The following is a 25,186-nucleotide window of genomic DNA, read 5'->3' as shown; positions in this document are numbered from 1 at the left end:
TTGGTTGCCTTAGGCCGAAACCGGCTCGGCCCGCAATCATACAGAGTACCTTACACACTGCACTGTCTACACTCTACAAAGCCTACAACTGATGTTCAGGGACAGAGTACAGAACCATGAGAAGAAAGATGTATACAAATTCAGCCAACAATAAGAGCCCATACTATAGGTATCATACATCAAGGTTATATAGCCATCCAATTCATCTGAAAGAAAGCTCCAATCAGTGCAAGCCAGCAAACATGACATTCAGAAGATGCCCCTGAGCATCTAGCAGTGAGATTTGCAAATTCATCATGCTTGTAGTGAGTCCACCTCTGAAGCCCCTCCTGCACAATGTCAATTATGGTATCGTTGAGCTGGACAGCCACATGGATTGGCAGGTGGAAAGGGGCGAACAACTAATCCACAAGCCAGACCGCTTGTTTAGTGATAGTTATGCACAGTGTCATTGGCGACGTCTGTCAGACCCACGAACGACCGGCACAGGGCAGATTTCTTCTTCTCCTGCTGCCTTTCTTGAGTTTATCGGTGCTCCCCCCCCCCTTCGCGGTGCTGAAGTAGACAGTTCCCCGCGGGAAGGGATCCCAGGAATACTCGCTCTCAATCAGAAACTCTTGTTTGAGGAGTTATGATGGCATGTAAACGGGACAAGGATCTCCCCACTCCAGCTTCCAGTTGCCCTCGGTGCTGCTCACAGTCCTGTCTTGTGTGTAGTACACATATGAATCGTCGGAAAAAAAGTCTTCGGCCGACTCCCTCCCTCAGTTGAGGCGAGAGGGTGTACCCTAGATTGTCCTTGTCGTCGGCGGGGGCACGATCCACCAGGCGACAGCGACCCCCAAGTCCCAAGAATAACTTGGGATTTTGAACAGCAAAATTAACTGGCTGGTAGAGCATAGGCTCATACGTCTCGTTTCCAGGAAAGACGAGGTTCAATCTCGAATATTTGGAGCGATGGAGAAGAATCTGAATGAAGCTATGGAGCTATGAAGCTGCTGGTGCAGACAGTATTGCTGCGATGAGTACCCAATAATGCGCCATGTTCGGACAAGACAAGGATACGAGGAGCTTGATTTGGTCTTCGCCTTTTTTTGTAATTCCTCTATTTAGTCTTCCAATTTTTCTTTTCTTTTCCTTTTTCTTTTTTTTTTTTTTTTTTTTTCGCCCCTATGGTTTCCGGCTATAGGGGAGACCGAGGAGGCTCTTGTTCGAATGGCGATCGTAGTTCATGACCAGTAGATGTTTGTACTTCGTACAAGACTATTTCCCCGTAGAATAGATCTAATGTAGACGGAGGTACAGAGTAAAGCTGGGGACAAAATCTGGGGAATCAATACTATTAGCGAATAAGTCTATTGCGCATCGGTTGCAGCGCATGGCTCCTCCAGATTCTTAAGGGCAGGCTATGCCGAAAGCTATGCAGCTCTGTTAGCATAGTAGGAGTCGTGCCTGGACTGATTGAACTCTTCTTCCAGCTAAACATCGCTTATATGCCCATGGAAGGCAGTGTTTGAGTCAGTCTGTTAGTCTCTTCTAACCATCGATAGGGCTTGCCCACTACGCTTGGAATGAGATGAACTAGTTCTAATCAAAGTGACCATCCCTAAGGGGAAAGACTATAATATGGTGTATTAGGATACCATACTGAAAAGAGTAAACCTGATTATGGATAGAAGCTGAAGCTGGATTGGGAGAAGAATGAGCAGAAATGCATTTATGGGACCTTCTGATAGGTCAAGTATATAAAGTATCCTTTATAAAAGCGGCGATTCTCAACTAGCAAAGGCCACGGGGTTTTTAGGCGTAAAGGCCACGCACCTCCTCCCCCAGAGTGTGACCACGTTCAGTTTCACACCAAGGAGAGACTCTCACCGCCTTGATATCACCTCTCTCCCTATCTCTCTCTCTCTCTCTCTCTCACTGTCTGCATTCGGAATATCTCTCCAGAGCTTCCTCTCCTGTTCCTTATCAATAGCTTCACCCCTTGGCTGTTCTCCCTTCTCATTGTTCAGTGGCAGTTGCAAGCAACTTTTGCTCAGCTCTGTACAAACGCAACAAACCCCCCCCTCGGCCTGGGGTCTTTCCACCCACCCAATTCCAACAAAACATGATCAGCGTCTCCCGCATCATACCACTGGCAGATCTTCAGGAGCTTCATGGAGGCTGAGCTGTTGGATTGACTCTTCACACCTACTGCATTTTGCTAACCCCGTATTTCTCTCTCAATTTAAATCACCACTATCCCCCCTGTTCCAATTCTGTCAGTGTGTCAGCTCAGAGTTGCTGCGAGTTTGTCCGACATTCCTGAGCTCAGAAGGAACATCTCACGTGCACGTCGCACCTCCCCTCTTTCTCCTCTAGTTTCCCACACCCCGACAGATACGAGGGATTGATCAGGACACCATATAGTCACCGTAACTTTGCACACATTCGGCGATTAGAAAGGAAAAACAAACATGTCGACCACCCCCGATAGACCTTCGCTCGAAAGCGAGGACCACACCCCAGACCATGACGACGCCGGAGCAGGACAGGAAACCTCTTCTCCACGCAGTGTGTCCCGTGCGGAGGATACGAGCCCGCGACGCAAATCTATCCAGTTCAGTATCGGCGGAGGCGGACTCCAGCCTGCTATCCGGCAGTCTACAGGCGTCAAAGCGAAGAGCGTGCCGCAGCTCGAAGTCCAAGAAAAGGAATCCAGGAGTGTTAGTCGAGGCCACTCTCCACCACCGCCGAGGTAAGTCTCACTGAGCCATTGCACCTTGAAACATGGGGTTTAGTGCTGATAGGAAGATGCGGGGTAGAACGTACGAGCGTGGTGTTTCCTTTGACACGTTCGATAATCCGGATGCCGCGGACTATTCCTTGACGCTAAATTACAAACACAAGGGGTACCAGTGTACTCGTCGCAGCAGGACCTTCCTCTGTGGCACCGACCAGAACGACTATTCGAATTTCGCCTTGGAGTGGCTGATCGATGAGTTGGTCGATGACGGTGATGAGATTGTCTGTCTTAGGGCTGTCGAGAAAGACTCTGGCCTCGCGAGCGACGCGGAAATCGAGGCTGGGAAGTATCGGAAAGAAGCAGAGAAGCTGTTCGAGCAGGTAATCCAGAAGAACAGCCAGGATGAAAAGGCTATCAGTCTGGTCTTGGAATTGGCGGTTGGCAGGGTACAGGACATTATCCAGCGCATGGTATGTGTCCATATGATCCCTCTATGATACGGTACTGACGTCCCCAAAGATCAGAATCTACGAACCTGCCGTGCTGATCGTTGGCACGCGTGGTCGAAAGCTTGGAGGCGTGCAGGGCTTGCTGCCTGGTTCTGTCTCCAAGTATTGTCTGCAGCAATCGCCGATTCCTGTTATTGTCGTCCGCCCTTCCACCAAGCGAGAGAAGAAAAAGAAGAAGCGACTCGCAGATCCTACTCGGCGTAGCTACAATCATATTCTGGAGATGAGTGAGCGACGTGGCAGTCACATCTTCGATGCCAGCTCGAGCACTGAGAGCAACATCTCTAGGCTACCCGATGAAGAGGCGGCTGTTGCTGCGGCTTTGGGTCTCCCTCCGTCGTATGCGAATTCGCGGACCTCCCTTTCTATGTCGGAGCGAAGCAGCGTCAGCCACGAGGACTCTGCGTCGCCGAACTGGGGCTCTTTGGACGTCGCCGCCAAGAGTCCTCCTGCTGGAAGTACGGAGACCACTGAAGACGAAGGCGCTTCCAGTGATGGAAAGTCTTCTCCCCAGCCAGAGAATCACGGTGAAAGTGAATCGCTTAAGCTGAAGTCTCCGGAGGCCAATCATACTGGTCCCGATCATGGTGCAGTTGCTTCCGACGGCCGAGCGCGAACTACTACGAAGACTGCTCCACCACTGGCGGCCCCGAAGGTCAAAATTCCGGTGATTGTCACTGAAGATATTTCTACGGAAGATGGGAAATAAGGACCATCAAGATATTGGTGGTTCCACCTCAAGTCTGACTGTCCTGTATACCCGAACCCAGCGACACTCGCCTTCCCTCCGTTTTCTCATTTAATCTTAACCGAGCTATTATGAAATCCGTATTGTACCTTCTATTCTATGACACCGGTTAGCGCCTCGATTTACATGGGTTTCTTTTCCTGGCGTTGCCAACGAATTATGACCAGATTCATCGATTTCGTTCTTAATTCTTACGTGTCTGCAGTTGATCCGGCCTTAGCTAGATAGTTCAAGAGGGAACATTACATATAGAATGGGAGAACCTATGAAATCTACGCTGAAAATGACTTCTGTTACTCTTAGAACATTGCCCCCTTGACCTTATATTTACACTTCATACCACCAGTATCTACCGCCCTACAGATGATGCAACGTGAGGCGAAACTATACTGCAGTCGACCATACCACAGTATATCATATGTAGTGAGAGAATCTGGACTACAGCTCTACAATGGATATGGCTATACTATACTACAGCTAGTTCTGACTTCACGAGGGTTACATACAGCGCAAGAATGGACGCTATTCCCCCCCCCCCTATTCTTACTCCAAAACTGCTCCTCCATTGATCATTGGAACAAAGACAAGACAGCTAGCTGGACAGGATACCGACCGAAGTGCCTGAAACACGAAACGACCCACCAAGGCCCGCAAATTGTCTCTCTCTCTCTCTCTCTCTCTCTCTCTCTCTCTCTCTCTCTTTTTCTTTTTCTCTCTCCTAGCATCGCCCCTCTAGGTAACTAGCTAGCTAGCTAGCATCTGGTAAAACCCCATGTCGAAACACGGCTATGACTACTCCGTAGTAAGTACAGAGTAAGTCGTGTGTTTGTACTGTGTACTTTGTTCGAATACCCCCCTCGCTTTGCCAGACTTTCCAAGTTCCAGGCTTCCCAACAGTACTTTGTAAGTTAAATAATAAGTTCTACAGCTGTCTGTCTCCCCTCCACTCCAGTCAGAGGGGGGGGGGGGGGCCGGGTGAAGTAGAATAATAAAAATAAAATGCCTGATATCAGGCAATACCCAGCTAGGTACCTAGCTACCTAGGTACTTACTACCTAACGAAGTACAAGACAGCAATCTCTACTCCGTAGGGTGGTTGGATCCTTGCAAATTGAATTGATTTGATTTGATTTGATTTTCTGTAAATAAAACCATAACGCAGTCTGAGATGATCCATTGATACAATAATACATAATATAATCCAATCCATCATCGTCGAGCCAATTTACATCTCGGTGTCCCAACAAAAACTCTCAACTTGGGAAGATGAAAGCAAGACACGAAACCATCAGTAGATATAGAGATAGAGATGGAGATGGATAAGGGAGATTCAAAGACTGGGATGATCGGTGATATGATATGATGTGATAATATTCCAGACAAGCAACCCAGCCACAATACATACAAGCCACGTCAGCGGAGGTGGTTTCGAAGCGAAGAGTCAAGAGAGAGACGGAGAAGGGGAGTGAAAAACTTTTCTAACAGTTCTGGTCTAAAACAGCACAGCACAGCAGGGCATTGGCATGGCCATAGCCATAGCGAGCAAGTGGAAATGAAATGGATTGCTGGAAACGTGAACATCGGACATAAATCAAATGGAAAGGGGGGGATACACCAAACCAGCTAGGTAGTCCATCGGTGTACATGCACGCAAGAGAAATTCAGTCAAGGGTAACGTCAAGCCATGAAGCCAGAATGCAAACGGACATGTTGAGCTACGAGATGAGATGTGACGAGATGAAATAGATGAGAAGATGGTGGTGGCTTTTCCCCCCCGGAACCTGACCCGATAACAACTCCTTTAGGATCGAAGCTGGGGGGAGGGACAAGGGTTGGCGCTGGGTATTGAAAATGCATAGCAAAGCAAAGCAAAGCAAAGCAAGCAAGCAAGCAGAGCAAGAGCAATGTTTTTGAACAAAAGCAGAGCAGGACATAAGCAAGATGGTATGATATGAGAACCTCGCGAGCCAATCCTTTCTTTTTGAATCCTCCGGGTTACGTGTAAACAAATGTGGTACTGTCATGTCCTGACCACTAGCCTATCCATTATCGAGAGGGCGAGGGGGATCGGAAAGAGTCGAAATCATGGACGAGAAGATTATGACGGAGAAATGTGCAAGAGGAGAAAATAAAAGGGTTTGGTAGGGGGATGTAGAAGTTAAGAAAGGCGGGGTTGGGGGAAGAGAGAAGATAACATGAATCTTTCCAGAAGAAAACAAAAGAGATCTTTTTTTCATTATCATTGTCATAGAATCTATGATGCTTCTTCGCCGGCCGTCGAGGGGGTCTTAGAGGGGCGGCGCTCAACGGCAGGTTGAGACTTGGTCAGCAAGGGTGAAGTAGGGTTGGATGGAGGTGAGGTGGCCATGTTGTCTTCCAAGCTGGCAAGAGCGCTGCAAACCATGTTAGTCGGATTTCCATACGCGAAAGATAAATGAGAGATGGAACCTACCTGAAGGCGTTGATCGACGAGGCGGCCTCCTTGTCTTCCTTCTTGGCTGCGGGCGTTCCAGAACGGCTGCTGGCGGCACTGTCGTCGCTACCGCGAACCAGGTTGCCTCCAGGGCCAAGGTTCTTACGACCGCTGCTGCTCCGAGACCCAAGCATGCTGGATGGGCCAAAGGACATGGGTTGGTTGGTGTTGCGCGTGGTCCGCAGCCGGCGGAGATCATCGCTTCCAACCTTGCTCGACGCGTAGTCAGGGGGAGGGGCCTGGTTGCCGTATCCGGAGAAGCTGCGAGCATCGCCCCGACCAATGGGGGGCCGGTTGCCACGGTTGGCCTGTTGGCGGAGACGCTCCATCTCGGCTTCTTGCTGAGCACGAGCGGCCTGGAAAACGATATTAGCAGGTGGTTTACACTAAGGGGAGAGGGATTGAAATGATGACATACCTCTTCACGAATCTGTTGGATGGTCTTAGGACCCTTATCAGCGTCCTTGGACTGCCAGCGGGCATTACGCAGATCGATAATGTCCTAGAGGATGAAGTTAGAGGATGATCAGAGTAAAGGGCGGGCTTTTTTTTTTTTTTTTTTTTTGATTACTTACCATAAGCATGAACCGCAAACGACTGGGCAGGCCGGGAATCTCGACCATCATGTGAATACGACCAAAGTAGACATCCATATAGGAGTGACCTCTCTCCGAGGCATCGAGACTACCACCGATGGTGCGCAGGAGACTGGTCAAACTCTCAACCTCGGCCTCCTCGGGCATACCCTCGTAGTCGACCAGCTTCTTCACACACTCGTGCATGATACGCTCCGTCAACATGCCCAGCTTGTACAGCTCACCAATGAACTTGACGAGACCCAGACCACGACGTTTGGCGGCAGCCGCGGTGTAGTACTCGTCCGACAGCATAGCAGCCTCCTCGGTCGTGCCCTCGGGCCTGGGCGGCAGGTTAACCTTCCAACCGCGCTCGAACTCCTCCTGACACCGGTTGAGGAGGTACTTGCGGAACAGACTGCCACCGACAACCACATTGCCGTTCTTGTCGCGGATGTTCTCGTCCTTGATCTCGGCGCTCATGCTCTCAAGCATACACTTGCAGAACTTGGCATAGATCGACGCCCAGTGCGCTTCGTCGGTGGCCTTCTCGAAGGTGAGCTGGATGACCTGGCGCAGGGTCCGTCCGTCGGACTCATCCTTGGATTGTGACACAATCTCCAGGATCTGGCCGGAAATACGATCGAAGTTCTCGGGCGTCATCTTGTTCAGCGCAGCCTTGACCTTGCGCTGCACAACATCTGGAGGCAGATGGCCAGCGCCAGCAGGAGTGGGACCAGCAGCAGGGGGCTGGCCGACGCTGCGAGGCTTCCATCCGGTGGTCGAGATCTGGAGCGCCTTGACTTCCTTTCCGGCGGTGAGAGGCATGGACTTGGCCATGTCCTCCTCCTTCTTGCCCTGATGCTTGTCGCGCTTGCTGCCGGTGCGGGTGTTGTTCCGGCTACCAGGGCCACGCGACGGTCCACCCATCGTGCTGGAGGAGGTGGTGCGGCCGAGGGGAGGAGTGCCCATGGGGGAGCGGCCAAAGGATCCGAAGCCCATCGCGACGTTGCGGTTGGCGTTGGAGGCGGCAAAGCGCTGCTCGGAACTGCCCAAGGGACGGCTCGGGGGCTGTCCGAAAGAGCCCATGGTGAAGGCAGGTTGGGGCATGGCGCCACCGCGCGAGGGGTTGCGGCCACCCATGGGCGTGCGCGCGGACTGCGGGCGGGACGAGTCTCCGCTGTCGCCGACGGTCTCGCGCACCCGCGAATCCCAGTCGATCGAGGGCTTCTCCTTGAAGACGCTCTGGAACTGGAGCAAGAACTCCTTGTTGTAGTGGAACTTGCGGTCAGCGGGGGCGTTGGCGTTCAGAGCCGGGTTGGGCGAGGCCACCGAGGCAGGGTAGTTGACCTGGCTAAGGTCCTCCAGGAAGCGAGCCGACTGGAGGGACTTCATAGCAGCACTGGGCTGAGGGGGCTCGACGGCCTTGGTGGTTTCCAGCTTGAGAGCAGCAGGCTTCTCGCGCTTCTGGCCGGGCTTGGCAGGAGGGCCCATGGAGATGTCGGAGACTGGGGTAGCAGTACCGCTGTCGGCGGGTGTGCTGGCCTCGGTCGCGGCAAAACCGCCCTTCTTGAGGGCAGCAAAGAGGTCCTTGCTCGAGGTCGTCTCCTCACCGGCCTCCCGCTTGCGCTGACGCTCCTCCTCGAGGGCCTCGGCCTCGGCCTCAGCCTTCTTCATGTTGGCCTCGTAGGCCTCCCGCTCCTCCTTCTCCTTGCGAGCCTTCTCCTCCTTGTCGGCCTGCTTCTTCGCGTAGTACGCGGCTTCCGCAGCGGCCTCCTTGGCCTCAATCTCGGCAAGCTCGCGCTCGATCGCATCGTAGTCGATCTCGTCCTCCGCAGCAGGGGCCGGAGCCGACGGTTCCTCCTTCTTGGACTCTTCGACAGCAGGCTTGTTGGAATCTGCCGCCTTGTCCTTCAGACTGAGCTCCTCGAGTGCCTTGCGCGCGGCCTCCTCCTCCTCGGCAGCCTTCTTTTGGGCCGCCGCCGCCGCCGCCGCCTCTTCTTCCTCCTTTTGCTTGCGAGCGGCTGCCTCCTTTTCTTCCTCCTCCTGCTTCTTCTTGCGCGCCGCCTCCTCTGCTTCCTCTTCCTCCTTCTTGCGCTTCGCGGCGGCCTCTGCCTCTTCCTTGCGTCGTTGCTCCGCCTCGTCCTGCTCGATCTTCAGGCGGACTGCCTCTCTCAGCTCCTTCTTCTTTTCCTCATCGGTCTTGACCTTGGAGTCGGTGCGAGTGTGGTCGGCACCACTGGCAGTGCGAGGGGGAGGCGGGGTGGAAGTCGGGGTGGAGATCTTCACAGGGGATGGCGTGGCCCGCGCGGGGGAAGCCGGGGCCTTCTCGAAGGTCTTGACCACACCGCTGCCGGGGTCCTTGATGACGATGGGGGCGCGCTTGGTCGGAGGGATGATGAACTGGGGCTTGGGAGGCGCAGGGCTGTTGGACGTCCTGCTGGCGGTGTGCGCGTGGGTGGCCGCCGGGGTGCCGGTGGGAGCTTGGCCCTGGCCGAGGCTGGAACCCGGTCGGTCATTCGACACCTGCGAAGGCGTACGCGACAAGGGAGCGGTCTGGGGAGGCGGTTGCACCGGGTACTGGTTCTGCATGTACGGCGCCTGCGGGTTATAGGGCATGCCAGGACGCGGCTGGGGCGAGGGAGGTGTCATGTACGGCATCTGCTGCATTCCATAGGCAGGGTTATAGTACCCGTAGGTGGGATCATAGGGATAAGCCTGGGAGGTTTTCACGAGCGTCAGATAATGTTCAAACTGCCCACTTTCCGGCGCGAGATTGGGGGGAGGAAGATGGATGGTGCGAGGGGAAGTTTGTGCAGGAAGGGGAAAACTGGCAGAGGAAGAGGATGAGGAAGAGAAAGTACGGGGCCCTGGCTTTCTCTTCGACGGTATGGGACCATGATGACGGGGATGTCTGTAAGCAGCAGAAGGGTGGTGATGTCTCACTGTTTGCGGGCCCATATGCTGTCCGTAAGCATTGTATGGCTGAGGAGGCATCTGGGGATGGGCCATGGGGACCTGGTTCATCTGGGGAGTCGCGGGGTGTGCGGTGGCCAGAGCCGGGCTACGCTGGTGTGGCGAGTTGGGGAACGGGGCCAGAGGCCGTCCCTGGTTGGGCGCGTGAAACTGAGGGCCCATGTTGGGACCACCACGGGGCTGGTTGGGAGTCGAGCGGAAGCTGGGGCCAGGCGAGTAGGGCATCTGTCCCTGGTAACCCGACTGGGAGTATCCGCGTCCCCGACCACCTTGGTGAGGATAGCCACCCCGTCCCGGAGCGTTGCCCATGTGATTGCTCATATCGCTGTGTGTCGATTGGGAGGATTCGCGTCGGAGGTGGGTCGACTGGTTTCCGGGGCCAAGGGGAGCCTGAGGAGCGGAGCGCATCTAGAAATAGTTTTGGAAAGGGGGGAACCGTTAGCCCAACTCATTCTGGTGGATTTTTTTTTTCTTTCTATGGAGCAAGCAAGCAAAAACAAAAACAAAAATTAAAAATAAGAATAAACCAAAAAAAAAAAAACTTACGTTATCACCGGCATCCCCAAAGCTTCCAAAGTTGAGGACATTTCCCTGCGACTGATACGACGAAGGAGGGCGACCACCGCTGGAGGCCGGCTGGGGGATCGGCGAAGGAGAGGTCTGGGGAGAGGCCACACGGGGGTTTGGCGACTGAGCGACGGCCAAGCCGGACTGGGGCTGGCTGGCGAGCACGGCGGGGTTGCCCATGTTGGGAGAGCTCTGCTGGTTGGCAAAACCGAACTGGAGGCTATTGGGACGACTGGCGGGGCCACCGTTGGGGATGAAGCCCGAGGTACCAGCAGAGGTGATGGTCACCGAGGGTTTTCGGGAGTGATCGCCTTGAGGGGCGGAGGAAGGGGCGCCATTAACGATGGTGACGCCGGGGGTCTGAGAAGATTGCATGGGTTTGCCGCTCACAGGAGATACTGAGGTCGACTTCCCATGTTGCGAAGAGCCGCCCAGGGTGACGGGAGCGGCGGTCGAGTCCGTCGCGGACTTTTTGGTGGCGCTGGCGTAGGACCTGGCGACCGTCGAGGCAGGAGGAGCCTGGGGCGAAGTCTTCCCACTAAGCGAAGGGGAAGGCGAGTGCGACGAGGCGGCCTGAGTCGAGGTGCTCTGTCCTTGAGGTTGAAGGCCCGACTTTGGAGGGATCGAGGTCATTAGACAGGTGATGGGAGGGAAGAAAGGGTCTTCTTCGCTAAAATTTTTTTGGTGTTAGGAGATGTCGTGCGATCGCTCTCTTTTTTTGATTTTTATTTTTTTTAGATGACCGAGGAAGGTGATGTCAGGTTCAGAATGCGCTTCTGATCCTGCATTAAAAGGTATCAAATCAAATCCACAGACAAAATAATCACTAGCAAAGAGTGATTAAAAAGAGAGAGAGAAAAAAAAAAGAAAAGATTGAAGATGAATCAATCAATCTATCTATCTCTTGATGGAAGAGATGAGGATGGAGGGAGATGGAGGGAGAGAGAGAGAGAGAGAGAGAGAGAGGGAGAGAGGAAGATGGGGGAGGAAGAATGGATTAAAGAATTTCCCACACACTACTGGAACGGAGTGGTCGTCCGGGTGTCAGGGAAATCGTCTTCTTTTCTCGTCGTACTAGGAGAAATGGGGGATTTTCCCGTAGTAGTCGTACACTGCCAAAGAAACAGAAAGGAAAATAAAAATAAAAAAGAAATAAAAGAAATGGCAGGACAAAGAAAAATGGAAACAAGAGGTCGTGGGACTACGACGAGATGGAGATATGGAAGAAGAGAAGGCGAGATAGATAGACAGTTGATGCCGAAGTGTTACGACGACAGGACGACAGGACGACAGACACTCAGTCAGTCAATCAGTCAATCAGTCAATATTCAGTCAGTTCGTTGTCCTAAACTTGTTCGTCCAATGACTGAGCTCCGTTTTGAGGGCCGTAGAGGTGCTCTTTTTTTTCTTTTTTGGAATTCTCACTTTTTTTTTTCTTGAGTGCGAAAAAAAAAAAAAAAAAAAAAAAAAAAAATTTATATATGCGGAATCACAAACGAGGATAACAGAGGGATGATTTGATTCTTTTTTTTGCAGCAGTTCTACAGTACCAACACAGCTGCTGTATTTATTCTCTCTCTACAACTCCAGATATCTACTGTTGTTCTTTCTGATCTTCTCGAGTGAACAAGTTCTTCATCTTGAATATCTGTATCTTTCTACTCTGTAGTCTACTAGAGATAGAACAGAGGACATGCGACCAGAAAAACTTCCTTAGCGCTTGGCTTGACTGCTTCGGGCAGAGGGTGAGATTTCTTCGGGTTGACGCGGCGAACAGCGAACACTGATGGATCTGTAGTAGTTAGATACTCTGTAGTACTTACACTGACAGTCCATCAGTCCATCGAATTCGAGATAGACAGATCAGAGATATCTACAGAGTCGTCAACTAGATCTTCGTCGATGGCAGAGAAACCGGTGAACCCAGAATACTACTAAGATACGGAGTATCATAATAATAATGATAAGGAATAATACTACCCAACCCTGATGCCTAAGCCCAAGGCTAAGCCTACTACTCTGTAGTCTGTACACAGTACACTCCTCTAAACCGAACCCAACAAGACCGAGAATTTTCAACTTCAACTTCTCTCTCGGTAAACATCCTTTTTTTTTTTCTTTTTTCTTTTTTCCGCCACCAAAACAAGGCAGTCAACATGAGATCATCAGGCACCAAAAAAAAAAAAAAAAAAAAAAAAGACAGATATGGATACCTGAGGCATCTTCTATATCCAAGTCTCTTCAACTGCTCTTGACTCCTCTATACATCTCGACCTGAAGAACTACATTTACACCTCCATATAGATTCCTACCTTACACACTAGGTACCAACGGAGTTAGTTACAATACCTTCCAACCTTTTTTTCTCTCTCCCTAAACAAACCCCCCCCCCCAAATCCTTAACCTAGCCATACCCCTCGCTCTACCACGCCGCCAATCGAATCCGCTCCTTGACCCTTTTGGTTTTTTTTTTTGTTTATGAAAGCTTCGCCGCTCGCAAGTTCAACCCGCCACTGGGTGCTGGAGATGCTTCAGGAGAGGAGGGGCGGGTATATGACGTGTAGTTGGCTGGGTTGAGGGGCAAAGGGATGATATGATATCCGGGGGCGAGGCGTGAAGGTTTATAACTTACTGTGTATAGGGTGAGAGGTGTGGCGATCGTACAGATCCGACAAGGCTGAAATGGTGAGTTTTTGGCGATTGACGGGGCGCTTCGTCTAATGCTCAAGAGTCACGATGCTGCGGCACAGCTCACACGAAACACATATACGCCGGCGCTGCAGACTCGGATTCCTTCGCTAGCACAGCACAGAAGTCTATATATCTGTATATCGATATTGATATAGCCAATCTCGTCCTAATTCATCAGCATCGACCTGCACCAAACAATCGCCATCCCTAATGGTGCGACACCCGTGCCCGCGCAATCTCATCCACCGCCCGTGCCGCAAACTCCGCGCCCGATGCCCCAGCTTGCTCTCCACCCCCAAACCACCCAGCCGCCCACTTGCCGCTGGACGACCGCTCCGGTCGCGCCGGCGACCGATCCCGAATATCCTCCGGGTTGATGTGGTCGAACGAGTGATCACTCTGGTTCTTCCGCAGAGACGCGCCATACGCAAGGTCCTCGTCCACGTCGCCGCGACCCAGATTGCTCTCCTCCTTCGCTAGCGCCGCCCGCACCACTTCCAGCATGTCGCGCTGCCGGGAGATGAAACTCGCCTTATCCGCACGGGACATACCGGCAAGCTCCCGTGGCAGGAGGTTCCCGCTCGCAGACAACTCCTCCGCGCGCGCTTCATGGCTCTTCCCCGCCGCCGCCATGGACGCTACGGCGGAGCTAATCGTAGAGTACCAATCGTTGGCGGCAGCCGGCTGCGCTGCCCCCGCCGCAGTGGGGATGTTAAACCGAGAGAGGAGAGACTGCGCGTAGCCGGCAGGACCTGTAGGCGGGGGCGGGGGCGCAGGACGCTGCGCCGGGAGGCCCAGGACCTTCTCCCGAATGTAGTCGATGGCCTGGTAGAAGTACTGCAGCCCGAGAGCTTTGGCGCGTTCGTGAGACCGGCCGATGAACTCTTCGATTTCGCGTTCGTGGTGCGCCAGGAAGGGATCCACGTAGGTCTGATAGAGGATCTTCGCGCCCTGCGTCTGGGGCAGCACCAGGTAGGAGAAGAAGAACAGTCGGAACCAGCTGTAGAACGGAATCCTGTGGCGCATCAGCTCTAGGCCCAACTTCTTTTTCTATCCAGCAAAGGAATAACCATACCAGCCCAAGATAAAGACCGTCCACGACTCAGCGAGCAGAATCCCCGACAGCACAACCCAGTACATCAACCATGGTGCCAGCTGCGAGGGATCGGAGGACCGCAAGGCTTTATACGAAGCAAACACTGGAAAAAGAATCGTAATGACCGAGCTGTGGCAAGAGAAAAAAAATTAAAAAAAAAAATTCAATCAGCTATCCATCCTCAGAGCGAAGACGGTCCCATCCCATCCGCTGCCCGCATGCCCCGGGGAGAACCAGGAGTTGGGGTACTTACGACAACAAGTCCGCGATGATCCCGAACATCCTGATCTGAGGCAATCTGAATTTTAACTTGAGTCGATAGCGCTATATTCGAGTTCTGAATGAGATAGAAAGCCCACACCGAAGAAGAATTGAGCGGAGAGTTGTCTGGTTGTCTCGATATCAGATGGAGAGAAGCTCCAACTCTTTGTGCGGGGTGGGGGAAGCAGGAGCTCTTCACGCGACCACGGATCGTCCAGGTGGGAAAGCGGCCAGCCGCAAGGGAATAATGCTAGTATAAGAGGATCCCACGGGGCAATTTTTCGTAAGCTGACCAAGCAACCTATGAGTGAGGGCAAAAGAAAGAAAAAAAAAAAAAACAAAAAGTGAAATGGGAGGAAGAGAGAGAGAAAAAAAGAAAGAAGTCGAAGGTGGATGGTTGCCTTGAGCGTTTGGAGCTGCTACTAAGCCCTATCGATAATGCTGGATGGGTCCTTATGGGGCAGACGGTTTCATCCCGGCCTTACCAAGAAAACATAACGCCACAGATAGTAGCTATCTCCACATCCATTCCTCTATTAATAGAGACTATGGAGTATGGACGATGGAGTGCTTTGTATGTACTTGTGGTGATAGAGCTAGATGCGTGGCATTTGGTCATCTTTCCAAACAAAGCCCCGGCGTGCAGCCCTACAGCAAACCGTCTCCGCTGTTTCCGGCGAGGACATTCACCTGCTCTACTGATATCATCCCATCACCATAGGTTATGGAGTATAGTGGGCATTGGTCTGGTAAAGAGATCTGTAGGCTTGATTTTGGAGCGTTAAAGGACAGTGTTTCAAGGTCCTATGCATTTCTGTCTGTCCTGAGATGGATTCAGATTCCGTACTGGGAAATGATGACTATCATGGGCTGAGATTGAACGCCGCCTTGAATAAGTGTAGCACGATGGATGTGTTTATAGACAGCTATAGGAATAGATGGGGATATACTAAGACAGGAATAGGGTTGGATTCAAACCCACGGTAAAAATCTCACTTTTGTTGCCATAGACCTCTCGGCCATCTCGCCATCTCTCGGCCATACTGAGCAACTTTGACTCTGGGGAAAAACTACCATAGCAGGCCAGAACTATATGTTCCTCGTTGGCCTTGATCAGTGTCATCGTTCTGGGATAGTCTTTTCTCAACGCTCCGCTCGAGTTAATATTACTGTGGATTTCTGCTACCTCGCTGTCTCACCATCGGTAGGGCTCAAGGGACACTTAACGACTCTGACTACTAATGGCGAATTTCCGTGCGTGTGAAAGGGGTACACGCCATCTCAGCTGCTACAATAAGTTTCTACCATGGGATCAGAGGTATTATGAACGATTAGTAGCAGAGGAGTTCGACATTGACCACCAGAAGATCTCCGAGTTCTTTCCACTGGAGAAAACGGCGACGGGAATGCTGGACTTGTTCGCCTCTCTCCTAGGGCTTCGTTTCGATCCCATTCAGCTGTGAAGCTACAAACTATAGGATGGAGAATTTTACGTCACGCCTATTTTGCAGTAGTCGGACTTTGGAAGATTCTGCATGATCTGGTTTTAATCTTCAACATTCATCTATGAATGCGCCAGAATGACTGATTGCAGCCGCCCAGAATCCCCACCCTCGGTCTCGATCTAGTAGTGTAAGACAGACTCCTCATCATCGTCGGGACCACGAGCCTGCGAAAGTAACGTGCTTAAATTCGACGCCCGCTTCTTCAACCAACCCCCGAGCCACCCTGAGCCCCCCTCTCCCTCCCGGTGCAACTCGTAGGGAAGCAGAATCGCGTGGTCCAACGCGTTGGGAAGTCCCCGATGTCGCCCACGCACTTGCATTGCCACAATCACCAGCTTCGAGACCCAGTTGAACTGCGCACAGAAACTCGTCCCTGTCAATGGATAGCCCAAGGAGAGCCCAACTGTGCCATACGCAGATACAATCTCAAACAAAACCGCAAATAGCGAGAAGGATGAGTCGCCGGCGCCGGTCTGGAGACGGTGTCCCTCTGCGACGGCGATGAGGAAGAATCCCAGCATGACATACCACAGATCAAAACCAAGTTGCCGCTGGATATGCACGGCTAGTCCAGATCTAGTGTGTGGTCCATGGTCTGACTCGGAATCAGAGTCGTCGTCATACACTCCAAGACTTTTCTCGGAGTATACATTAGTCTTCCGGATGGTGATGGCTGTTGGAAAGGCGGAAATGTACATCATCACAAGAAAAGAAACCTGGATGGCGGGATGAATATCTGCGAGGGGCGTGATTGAGAAGCCCGCCGTTCGAGTGGACGCTACCTGGAAAAGGCCATTAATAATCCATTCGAACGTCGACTGGGATTGTTCTGTCGTTGAGACCTGCTTGGTATACGGAATCAATTATGAGCCGATTAAGTTGATTGAAAATTCGATGACACTGTCCAACTTACGTTAGAAAGAGTGCAAAAGACAATCAGATCAAATCCGTTAAGCATTATGAGCACGCCTAGCAGCCTCCAGGATTCTGCGCTAGGAAAAAGCAGAGTAAAGCAACGCCGTGGGTGATCCAGAAGAAATTGAAGCTCCTCCCGAAGGTATGTATCATGGCTTGTGAACTTGGAAAGCAGCCAGATAATCAGCCGAAGCATGCATGGAAATGCCGTGTTTCCAATCACGATGAGAAAAGACATTATAAGCAAGGGAAAGGGAGCACCATTGAGCGACTCCATCGAGTCTGGGGTCAATGTAAACCCTAGGTCGTTGAAAGCAGAAGCGGCCGTGAATATTGCCCACCAGGAACTGTTGATGCCGTTTTCTGACAGATATTGGCCATATTGAGGATTTAGCCATGCCCACGAGATAAGAAGCAAAATTCCGACGATGTGGAAAGCTAGGAAATAGTACAGCAAAATGACAAGAAGTCTCTTCAGGGCCCTGTACTCAATACCACCGAGCTGGTCTTTCTGTCTCTCGTTCCAATCGGAGTAACTCGCAATGGATGATTGCCACATGAGTGCAGGCAATGCTGACAGGCTGGAGTCCATATCATAGCTGGATCGATGCAAGGAGGCTCGACCCTCCGATGGACAACGATAAGATTCAGAACTTGAATATGTGCGGTGATGTCTTGGTTGACGCTCTGTTTCATCAAAAGTGACATGCAGCTCGGTTAACCCAGCTATTTGTTTCACGACTTCATAATTGGTCGAAGACAATCGTCGAAGTTCGCCATGATATCCTCTAAGTAGAGGTTGTTTTGATCCATCGTCGTCCGCTGAGGTATAAGCTAAATCGTTGTTGCGATTATTGGATTCTATGGAAATATGAGAGGCTGAGCTTTCCAGTCCTTCCTGCCCTTTCCTTCTGTGTACCAAGGATATGGTTTGTGCCTCACGCACAACCCCCCGAAGTCGCTTTCGGAACCAATACAGACGGATGCAGACAAGGAGTGAGTTGACGAAGATGACATTTGTGACCATAGCAACGATCCATAGGACCAGTTGCTGAAGCACATGAAGCCGGTTGAGGTCGATAGGATTCAAGCCACTTTGAGTCGCAGCTCCGGATGCAAACGCCAACGCATCAATAAAATCTATATCCCCAATGCCATAAGTAATGGCTGACGCTAGCACTATCCAGAAGGCGAGGTAAAAATAGTGGTGGTGAAGCCGTATGGGTGACAGGTCCTTGGCTTCATCCAAAGTTGTGGGCATTCCTGTTCTCTGTCCTGGGTGTGTCTAACGCGGTCTTCAACACAGAAATGGCGGTCCTCTTTGCCGTTGTGTGGAAGAAGAACACGGGAAAGGTAACCATTATGCGGGATTATAGCTCTCTTGAGGAACTTCCTCGATGTAAGGAGTGGTCCAGGAAAGCCGACAATTCCCTCATTTTTTGCGAGGACTTCACGACCAGTGGGAGCAGACGGCGAAAACGATTGGCCATAGCTTCACCTCTACTTGTGCCTTTTAAGGATCGATCGAGAAGGTCCACAAGAACAGAATACTGGCAGTCATGAGCTGAGGTCATAATCGGCGTCTCAAATGGTCAAAATTAATCCCGCAGGGAAGGAAACGCTGCACAGCCCCTAGGGTGATCATCTTCAGAGTCACTGTTGAAGATCAATGATGAATATTGCCATCGAGAACAAAACCACGAAAGAATAAAAAAAAAGGAACTTATTCGATTATCATCGGGGAAAAGAGGAATGAAAAGAGAAAGATGGACTCACCAGTTGATGCTTCGGCTTGGAGTGCTACGGAGTAGACAGAAAGTTGGTGCCTGAGGCTATAAGGCTCCCACCCCGATCTCGCGTCAACACTCTCATCATCCACCATCATCCATCGCCCATTGTCCACTCCATCAGAAGAGGAATTTAATATTCTTCTCACATCCCATACGGAATCTTTCGTCTCCAGTACCGCCTGTCTCAATCTCGAAGGATCTGTATGATCATTAGTCTCGCAGTTCCCTCCGATCGTCTCCGAAATTACTTTTTTCTCGCTCAGTCAAGCCTTTGTTCTTTCTCTGGACAAGAGTCTCCAAGACTTTCGGCCCACTCGAAGCTACCATGCCAAGGACGCCATCAGAGACTCTCCGCATCTCCGCCGTGGGATGGCGGCGGAAACAAGCCGAATCTTTCCTTCCAAAATCCTGAGGTAGGACAGGACGAGTCATGATTCTAACTCCTGAGTCCTTGTTGGTTCTCAGGCTGATCGACCAGTCGTTTTCTTGCCTCGACTCTCAATGGGGGAAGATCAATGTTGGAGGAGCCTCGAAGAAGGATTGAAGCCTCTGCAACTATTCCCTTGGTCCATTAGGCTGAGAGTGAGAATAGTTACTGGATGTGGAAATTGGTGACACTGCGATCGTGCGATACGAAAACCATTTATCCGGCTCGTGCACAGTACCGTCTGATCTACTTGACTTATAGTCGTGTCTGTTGTCATCTGTTGTCATCTGTTGTCTCATGAAAAGGGTGGCTGCTGATAGCCGCCTACCCCTCCAATCTTGGATTAGCTTTTAAACTCAACCAATCCAGACGATTTTTGGATTTCAGCGAATATCGGCGCACTTTTCTGTGGGTGTTTAGTCCAGTCCCTGCATCCCGATGCACGCTGTTGGGACCCTTCGGCTAGAACTTATCTGCTCCATTACCCCGAATCAGCCGTCTCAAAACGAACTTTCTTTCTCTGCCCCCAAGTTCGCACGAGACCATGGGATAGGTTAGGACGGCTGGGCGAAAACACGGAAACACGCCGTCGACGCTGCTGTCACTGCGAGATTAAACATGCGATACAACATCAGACTAACATTGGGACCGCGTGGGCGCTGCTCTTGCTGACGTATGGGCAGCCATGTCTTGTTTAGGTGCTTGGCAGCATCTTGGCTCAACAAAGATTGGAAGTTTCTCGCGGGGATCGTCCGGTATAATCTGGGGCGAGTGGATATGAATGAGACTGGTTACATCGGTAACCCCGTGTCACACGGCTCATGCCATCACCATGCGGGGTTCGGTACTGGTCTCCCCATGGGGAGACAACAGAGACAATTGATAGAATGGTTGCGCGCATATATATAAGGCAGAATCCAGGACAGAAACGGAGGAGTTGGTTTCAGAGTCGCCCAGCTAGTTCTCATCCATACAAAATTTTCTCGAGATCGACTTGCCCGTATTCTTTGTCCTCCTTCTCCTTCTCCTCTCAGAAAATGAGCAACTCAAATCAGCCAGCTGACCCTGTTCCTGATGGGATTCTAGCTACTGCAAAGCAGGCTTGGGGCGACCTATTCAGATGGGAACAGCGCGTCGTTGTAACCAACGAGTCTGGTGAAACTCACACTGAATGGCAAGCGCCCGAGCCTATCCAAAACCCTATCAGCCTCTGTATGCAGCTTACTGCGCGAGATTGGCTCTTTTTCCTTGTCGGCTTCGTGGCATGGACTGCTGATGCATTTGACTTCCATGCTCTCTCCATCCAGACTGTGAAATTGTCCAAATACTATGGCCGCTCCAAGACCGATATATCTACTGCTATCACCCTGACTCTGCTCCTGCGAAGCATTGGAGCTGCTTTCTTCGGTTTGGCCGGTGACAAATTTGGCCGGAAGTGGCCCATGGTCATGAACATGATAGTACTTGGAATCCTCCAGATCGCCACCATCTACAGTGCAACCTTTCAGCAATTTCTAGCTGTTCGGTCCCTGTTTGGGCTCTTTATGGGAGGTGTATATGGTAATGCTATAGCTATGGCATTGGAGCATTGCCCGTGAGTGCTCTTCCAGTCTATGTTACTCCTTTGACTAATTATCGGTATAGTGTCAATGCCCGTGGGTTGATGTCAGGGGTGCTACAGCAAGGCTATTCATGTGGCTACGTGTTCGCGGCATGCGCTAATCTCGGGGTGGGAGGTGGGACGGACAGTTGGAAGACAGTCTTCTGGATCGCAGGTTGGTCGACTCAGTCCGTCTGGGAAGATGGGCTCGATGTTAACATTATATAGCTGGTCTTTCGATTGGCGTGGGAATCATCCGTATCTTCTTCCCTGAGTCCAGGCAATTCCTCGAGGCCAAGAAGGCAGGAAAGAAATCCACCGATGCAGGGGCCTTCTGGCGTGAAACAAAGCAGATGCTAGCTCAGGAGTGGAAGATGTGTGTCTACTGTGTCATCTTGATGACTTGGGTATGTCCCTTCCCACTTTTCTGGAGCCAGGATACTGACCTCAGCAGTTCAACTACTACTCCCACACCTCGCAGGATTCATATACTACATTCATGTTGACACAGAAGGAGATGAAAAATGATGGAGCCTCACGCGCATCGATCCTCATGAAAACAGGCGCATGTGTGGGTGGTACGATCATTGGATACTTGTCGCAGTTCTTCGGACGGCGTCGAGCCATTATTGTCTCTGCCTTGATCTCCGGGGTTCTCATCCCTGCTTGGATCCTCCCTCAGGGTGAACGAGCTCTGAGTGCCACCGGATTCTTCATGCAGTTCTTTGTGCAGGGCGCCTGGGGTGTCATTCCCATCCATCTGAATGAACTTTCTCCACCAGCTTTCCGGTCATCTTTCCCAGGTTCGTTATCTGTCCTAGCTGCTTTGGTTTTCCACTAACACATGTTGAAGGTATCACATACCAAGTTGGAAACATGATTTCTTCTCCGTCCGCTCAGATTGTCAATGCTATTGCCGAAAAGACGATGCTGACGGCTCCAACTGGGGAACGGGTTCCTGCATACGGCCCAGTCATGGGTGTCGCGACTGCTATCATTGCACTGGGGATTGCGGTCACTACGGCGTTTGGTCCGGAGAAGCGCGGTCGTCGGTTCGAAACAGCAGTTGCAGGCGTTCAGCCAGCCCTGTCGCAAAAGGAAATCGATCTTGAAGGAGGCTTGGAAAAGGATTACCAGACAACGGAGCAGAGAATCGAGGAAGTAAAGAAATTCTAAATTGGTAGGTTCCATTTAGGTCTTCGTTGGTCATGAAAAAGCTATCTTTCTGCTTGCTCCAGATGTGATGGAACTTTAATAATATGCAGAATAGTCATCTATTTAGCATTGAACTTTTTTGATCTGTGGAGTAGAGTATATGGTCTACTCTTTTTTTTTTGTTTATGACTGTTGGATTGGTTTATTACATGGCACAATCCACAATCAGCCATCGCTTGTCGGGAGTTCTTTAACCATAAGAAATGATGGTCACTGCGATCAATGGGGCAGAATATATAAATACAGATCAAATGTTAAAAAATGGATAATCTCCAATACTGTTTTAGTAATAAGTCTAGAAGGACCCCGTGAGATGGATATAAGGATCAGAGCATTTTTATACTATTTTAATTAAGTACAAGGCTCTATTGGTGAACAACAATGCATCCTCCAATTTTCGATCATTCAATAGGTGGAAACATTTCTAGGTTGATAAGGTCAAAAAAGCACAAGCTACCATCAATAAAGGCAAGATGGCCGAGTTGGTCTAAGGCGTGAGGTTAAGGTCCACCTTAATACCGAGCTCTCTGAGTTTCCTCATCATCGTTTGATGGCGTGGGTTCGAATCCCACTCTTGTCATTTCTCTTTTTCTACTTTGATTTTTTTTTGACCATTCATCCATCAATCATAATATTGTTTTGCCAGCGAAATCCAGTCTTAGTACATACCCCAACATGAACTTATAACTTCAGTGTATAAACACTCAACATATCCGTCCCCTTGCCCATATCATACGTTCGCGCAGCGTTCACATGCACAACCCTCGTGAACCGACCCTGTGTATCCGACTCCTTCTCCTCTACCTCCCCAGTGGGAACCCCATGCCCCCCTCAAGCTAACAAATCCCAATGCAGTATGCACACCCTTCACCCCCCACGGCGGCCCCGGCAGCGCGAGACCCTTGCACATGGGAAACTCAAGACATACCAGCAAGGCGCCCGGCGCCAGCAGCGCGCACAGAAACTTGTCCGAAGTCAACACTCCGACCTCCAATTCGCCTCGGGCCTTATCTGGCTGGTGAGAGCCGGAGAAGACGCACGGTGTATTCATAGATCAAGTCATATTTCTCTGCACCGGGTTTAAAGAAATCGCCCTGCATGAGCGTCGCAGACCCCGGCGAGGTGGTTCCGGGTTTATACCGCGGGCCGAAGTTACGTGCTCGCGGCTGCGCCGTTTCGGTCGGAGATCCTTAGGCCGACGGCCTCGAATCCGTGCAGGGCGAGAGCATGACGACGTCATAGCCGCGTCCGCAACCCTGTGGTGATCCCAGCGAGGTGCGATAGATACTACCTGGATGCCAGGGCAGGTACTGGAACAAGAACCCGCTTGCGTCGTGCGTCTCGCGTCTCGGGTGAGAGAGTGGAATAGACCGTTCGGCGTTGTCTGATCCTGCTCGATTAGGTCTACCAGGGCAGGAGAGGGCTTGCCTCGATTCCAGAGACTGGATCATCCTGAGCCGTGATCTTCGGGAGCGCTGGGGTTCTGTCAGTGCTGGTGCTTCAGTGGTGAGGGTGGGGGACATGCACCGGTCTTCGAAATGGCTAATTAGTCTTCCTTTGGGGGGATTGGAGTTTGCCATGGTGAGTAGGACTTGTTTGTATACCTGACCAGTATCCCAGCGTATGAGGAGATGATGAGAAGGGCCCTCGACTTCGCGAATCACGGTTCCGCGACCCATGGTTTCTTAGGATTTCGGGGTTTGATGTCGGCGAAGTTACAAGGATGCTAGGGTATGGTATTCAACGTATCATATATATTTGCTTAATAGCCTTCTTTCCTGCATATCTACCTTTACTACGAATTCTTACAGTTTCTATAGAGGAATATGCCACTCTATATCAGCTTACATGCTTGTATCTTGATGTATTCATATTACCCTGAATCCCGGATAGGACAGAAAATAATGCGGGGAGAGCCATAGATCGGATTCATCGTAAATCAAAAAGTTGCATATATATGACTATTCGCCCTGTTTACATTCGGTGACACTGGGCCATTGCTGGCCAGTTGACGATCATTTGGCAAAGCCAAACCAGGCCATATCCCGGTCACCATTGATTGGCACCGTATGTCCCACGCCTGTCGCATAGATGCCCTGTAGCTCTTTTCCCCAAGTGGTCGTCTTATAATTCGCTTGGGGCTTGTTGTTTTCCACAGACCGCGGAGCATTGTAGTCGTATCCAAAGACACCCGCCCATTCCTTGCAGGTTTCCTGGTAGTTCTGCGGGTAAAGGGTGGTGTCGGCACTGCCGTGATAGATCTGCATCCTTGGCCGTGGTCCATCGTATCCCGGATACATAGCCTTTGCAACATGGGCCCAGGCCTCGGGAGTCGCAATTGACTTACCGTGTGCGCAGGTACTGTTCCATGCTGCCTGCTGATTGGTATTAGACATGAAACAGCCGGCGGCCACACCACTGTAAACAACTCCTGCAGCGAACATATCGGGGTACGTCGCGGCCATGACGTTCTGGAGTAGTCAGTCTCTCGTATTCTTGTAGATTGGTTGGGAGGTATCACGCACCGTCATCATGGCTCCAGAGCTGCTTCCTGTCACAAATACCTTGCTGGTGTTTGTCTTGTACTTCTTGATGGTCCACTTGACCATGTTGGCGATGGAGTTGCTGTTCCCACCGCCGTTGTGAGTCAAGCTTGCCCGCGAGCTAACATCCCAGCATTTGCCTTGGTACGGGCTCTCGGGATAGATGACAATAAAGCCATGCTTCTCTGCCAGCTTAGCGTAGGGAGAACCATTGTAGTATGCTTCTGCGGTTCCTGTGCCTGATATTTCCCTGTCAGTTCCGGAACAGATATGAGCCTGATGGGATGTCTTACAGTAATGGATGGCAACAATAATGCCGGGGTTTGATGCAAGATTGTTAGGCACATAAATGTACATGCCAACATTGGTTGGGTTGTCGCCAAAATTTGTGACCTGCTGGAGGGATCCTGCCCTAGGAAGGAGGGCCGATGAGCGAGATTCCAGAACGCTGGCACCGGCGGACAGGGTATAGAGCAAAAGTGTAAGGAGGAATGAAAACGGCGCCATGGTGGAATACCGTTTGTATGATGCTTTCCTGATGAGAATCTGGGGGGAATGGGGAATCGA

At 51.2% G+C, this 25,186-nt stretch overlaps 7 protein-coding genes and 1 non-coding gene across 8 annotated transcripts, besides 21 other annotated features; 4 read left to right on the top strand and 4 right to left on the bottom strand.

Moving 5' to 3' along the window:
- Positions 1 to 1,121: 1,121 nt before the first annotated feature.
- Positions 1,122 to 1,165: a microsatellite.
- Positions 1,166 to 1,889: 724 nt separating this feature from the next.
- Positions 1,890 to 1,922: a microsatellite.
- Positions 1,923 to 2,459: 537 nt separating this feature from the next.
- On the top strand, positions 2,460 to 3,946 carry ACLA_081290 (universal stress protein; the record flags this gene model as incomplete). Its single annotated transcript, XM_001267866.1, has 3 exons — positions 2,460 to 2,740; positions 2,808 to 3,198; positions 3,248 to 3,946. 3 exons carry the CDS (start codon positions 2,460 to 2,462, stop codon positions 3,944 to 3,946), a joined length of 1,371 nt encoding a protein of 456 aa, XP_001267867.1.
- A 697-nt stretch (positions 3,947 to 4,643) lies between these two features.
- Positions 4,644 to 4,703: a microsatellite.
- Positions 4,645 to 4,686: a microsatellite.
- Positions 4,704 to 5,010: 307 nt separating the features above from the next.
- Positions 5,011 to 5,043: a microsatellite.
- Positions 5,044 to 5,096: 53 nt separating this feature from the next.
- Positions 5,097 to 5,123: a microsatellite.
- Positions 5,124 to 5,704: 581 nt separating this feature from the next.
- Positions 5,705 to 5,737: a microsatellite.
- Positions 5,738 to 5,838: 101 nt separating this feature from the next.
- Positions 5,839 to 5,867: a microsatellite.
- Positions 5,844 to 5,890: a microsatellite.
- Positions 5,848 to 5,885: a microsatellite.
- A 349-nt stretch (positions 5,891 to 6,239) lies between the features above and the next one.
- Positions 6,240 to 11,209, bottom strand: ACLA_081280 (putative eukaryotic translation initiation factor subunit eIF-4F; the record flags this gene model as incomplete). The annotated part of the gene is made up of 5 exons (XM_001267865.1): positions 6,240 to 6,378; positions 6,438 to 6,814; positions 6,877 to 6,960; positions 7,034 to 10,417; positions 10,556 to 11,209. 5 exons carry the CDS (start codon positions 11,207 to 11,209, stop codon positions 6,240 to 6,242), a joined length of 4,638 nt encoding a protein of 1,545 aa, XP_001267866.1.
- Positions 7,003 to 7,023: a microsatellite.
- Positions 9,009 to 9,029: a microsatellite.
- Positions 11,210 to 11,501: 292 nt separating the features above from the next.
- Positions 11,502 to 11,555: a microsatellite.
- Positions 11,517 to 11,550: a microsatellite.
- Positions 11,556 to 11,873: 318 nt separating the features above from the next.
- Positions 11,874 to 11,913: a microsatellite.
- Positions 11,879 to 11,902: a microsatellite.
- Positions 11,914 to 12,021: 108 nt separating the features above from the next.
- Positions 12,022 to 12,050: a microsatellite.
- Positions 12,023 to 12,050: a microsatellite.
- A 632-nt stretch (positions 12,051 to 12,682) lies between these two features.
- Positions 12,683 to 12,707: a microsatellite.
- A 43-nt stretch (positions 12,708 to 12,750) lies between these two features.
- Positions 12,751 to 12,774: a microsatellite.
- Positions 12,775 to 13,474: 700 nt separating this feature from the next.
- ACLA_081270 (HVA22/TB2/DP1 family protein) lies at positions 13,475 to 14,645 on the bottom strand (the record flags this gene model as incomplete). Its single annotated transcript, XM_001267864.1, has 3 exons — positions 13,475 to 14,282; positions 14,343 to 14,492; positions 14,617 to 14,645. 3 exons carry the CDS (start codon positions 14,643 to 14,645, stop codon positions 13,475 to 13,477), a joined length of 987 nt encoding a protein of 328 aa, XP_001267865.1.
- Positions 14,646 to 15,865: 1,220 nt separating this feature from the next.
- Positions 15,866 to 16,087, top strand: ACLA_081260 (uncharacterized protein; the record flags this gene model as incomplete). The annotated part of the gene is made up of 1 exon (XM_001267863.1): positions 15,866 to 16,087. One exon carries the CDS (start codon positions 15,866 to 15,868, stop codon positions 16,085 to 16,087), a length of 222 nt encoding a protein of 73 aa, XP_001267864.1.
- Positions 16,088 to 16,248: 161 nt separating this feature from the next.
- Positions 16,249 to 18,305, bottom strand: ACLA_081250 (potassium transporter; the record flags this gene model as incomplete). The annotated part of the gene is made up of 2 exons (XM_001267862.1): positions 16,249 to 16,911; positions 17,043 to 18,305. 2 exons carry the CDS (start codon positions 18,303 to 18,305, stop codon positions 16,249 to 16,251), a joined length of 1,926 nt encoding a protein of 641 aa, XP_001267863.1.
- A 1,223-nt stretch (positions 18,306 to 19,528) lies between these two features.
- Positions 19,529 to 19,556: a microsatellite.
- A 742-nt stretch (positions 19,557 to 20,298) lies between these two features.
- On the top strand, positions 20,299 to 22,037 carry ACLA_081240 (carboxylic acid transport protein; the record flags this gene model as incomplete). The annotated part of the gene is made up of 5 exons (XM_001267861.1): positions 20,299 to 20,855; positions 20,906 to 21,036; positions 21,090 to 21,268; positions 21,316 to 21,664; positions 21,715 to 22,037. The coding sequence occupies 5 exons, from the start codon at positions 20,299 to 20,301 to the stop codon at positions 22,035 to 22,037; spliced, it is 1,539 nt and encodes a 512-aa protein (XP_001267862.1).
- Positions 22,038 to 22,543: 506 nt separating this feature from the next.
- On the top strand, positions 22,544 to 22,656 carry ACLA_081230. The gene has a single exon. It is a non-coding gene; the product is annotated as a tRNA-Leu (tRNA).
- Positions 22,657 to 24,091: 1,435 nt separating this feature from the next.
- ACLA_081220 (acetyl xylan esterase) lies at positions 24,092 to 25,126 on the bottom strand (the record flags this gene model as incomplete). Its single annotated transcript, XM_001267860.1, has 3 exons — positions 24,092 to 24,547; positions 24,602 to 24,858; positions 24,913 to 25,126. The coding sequence occupies 3 exons, from the start codon at positions 25,124 to 25,126 to the stop codon at positions 24,092 to 24,094; spliced, it is 927 nt and encodes a 308-aa protein (XP_001267861.1).
- Between the last annotated feature and the right edge of the window lie 60 nt (positions 25,127 to 25,186).

The sequence above is a fragment of the Aspergillus clavatus genome, genomic scaffold, assembly GCF_000002715.2.
Source record: "Aspergillus clavatus NRRL 1 1099423829806 genomic scaffold, whole genome shotgun sequence".
In the NCBI taxonomy this organism is placed as follows: domain Eukaryota; kingdom Fungi; phylum Ascomycota; class Eurotiomycetes; order Eurotiales; family Aspergillaceae; genus Aspergillus; species Aspergillus clavatus.
This window is presented reverse-complemented; position numbering and strand designations above follow the sequence as displayed.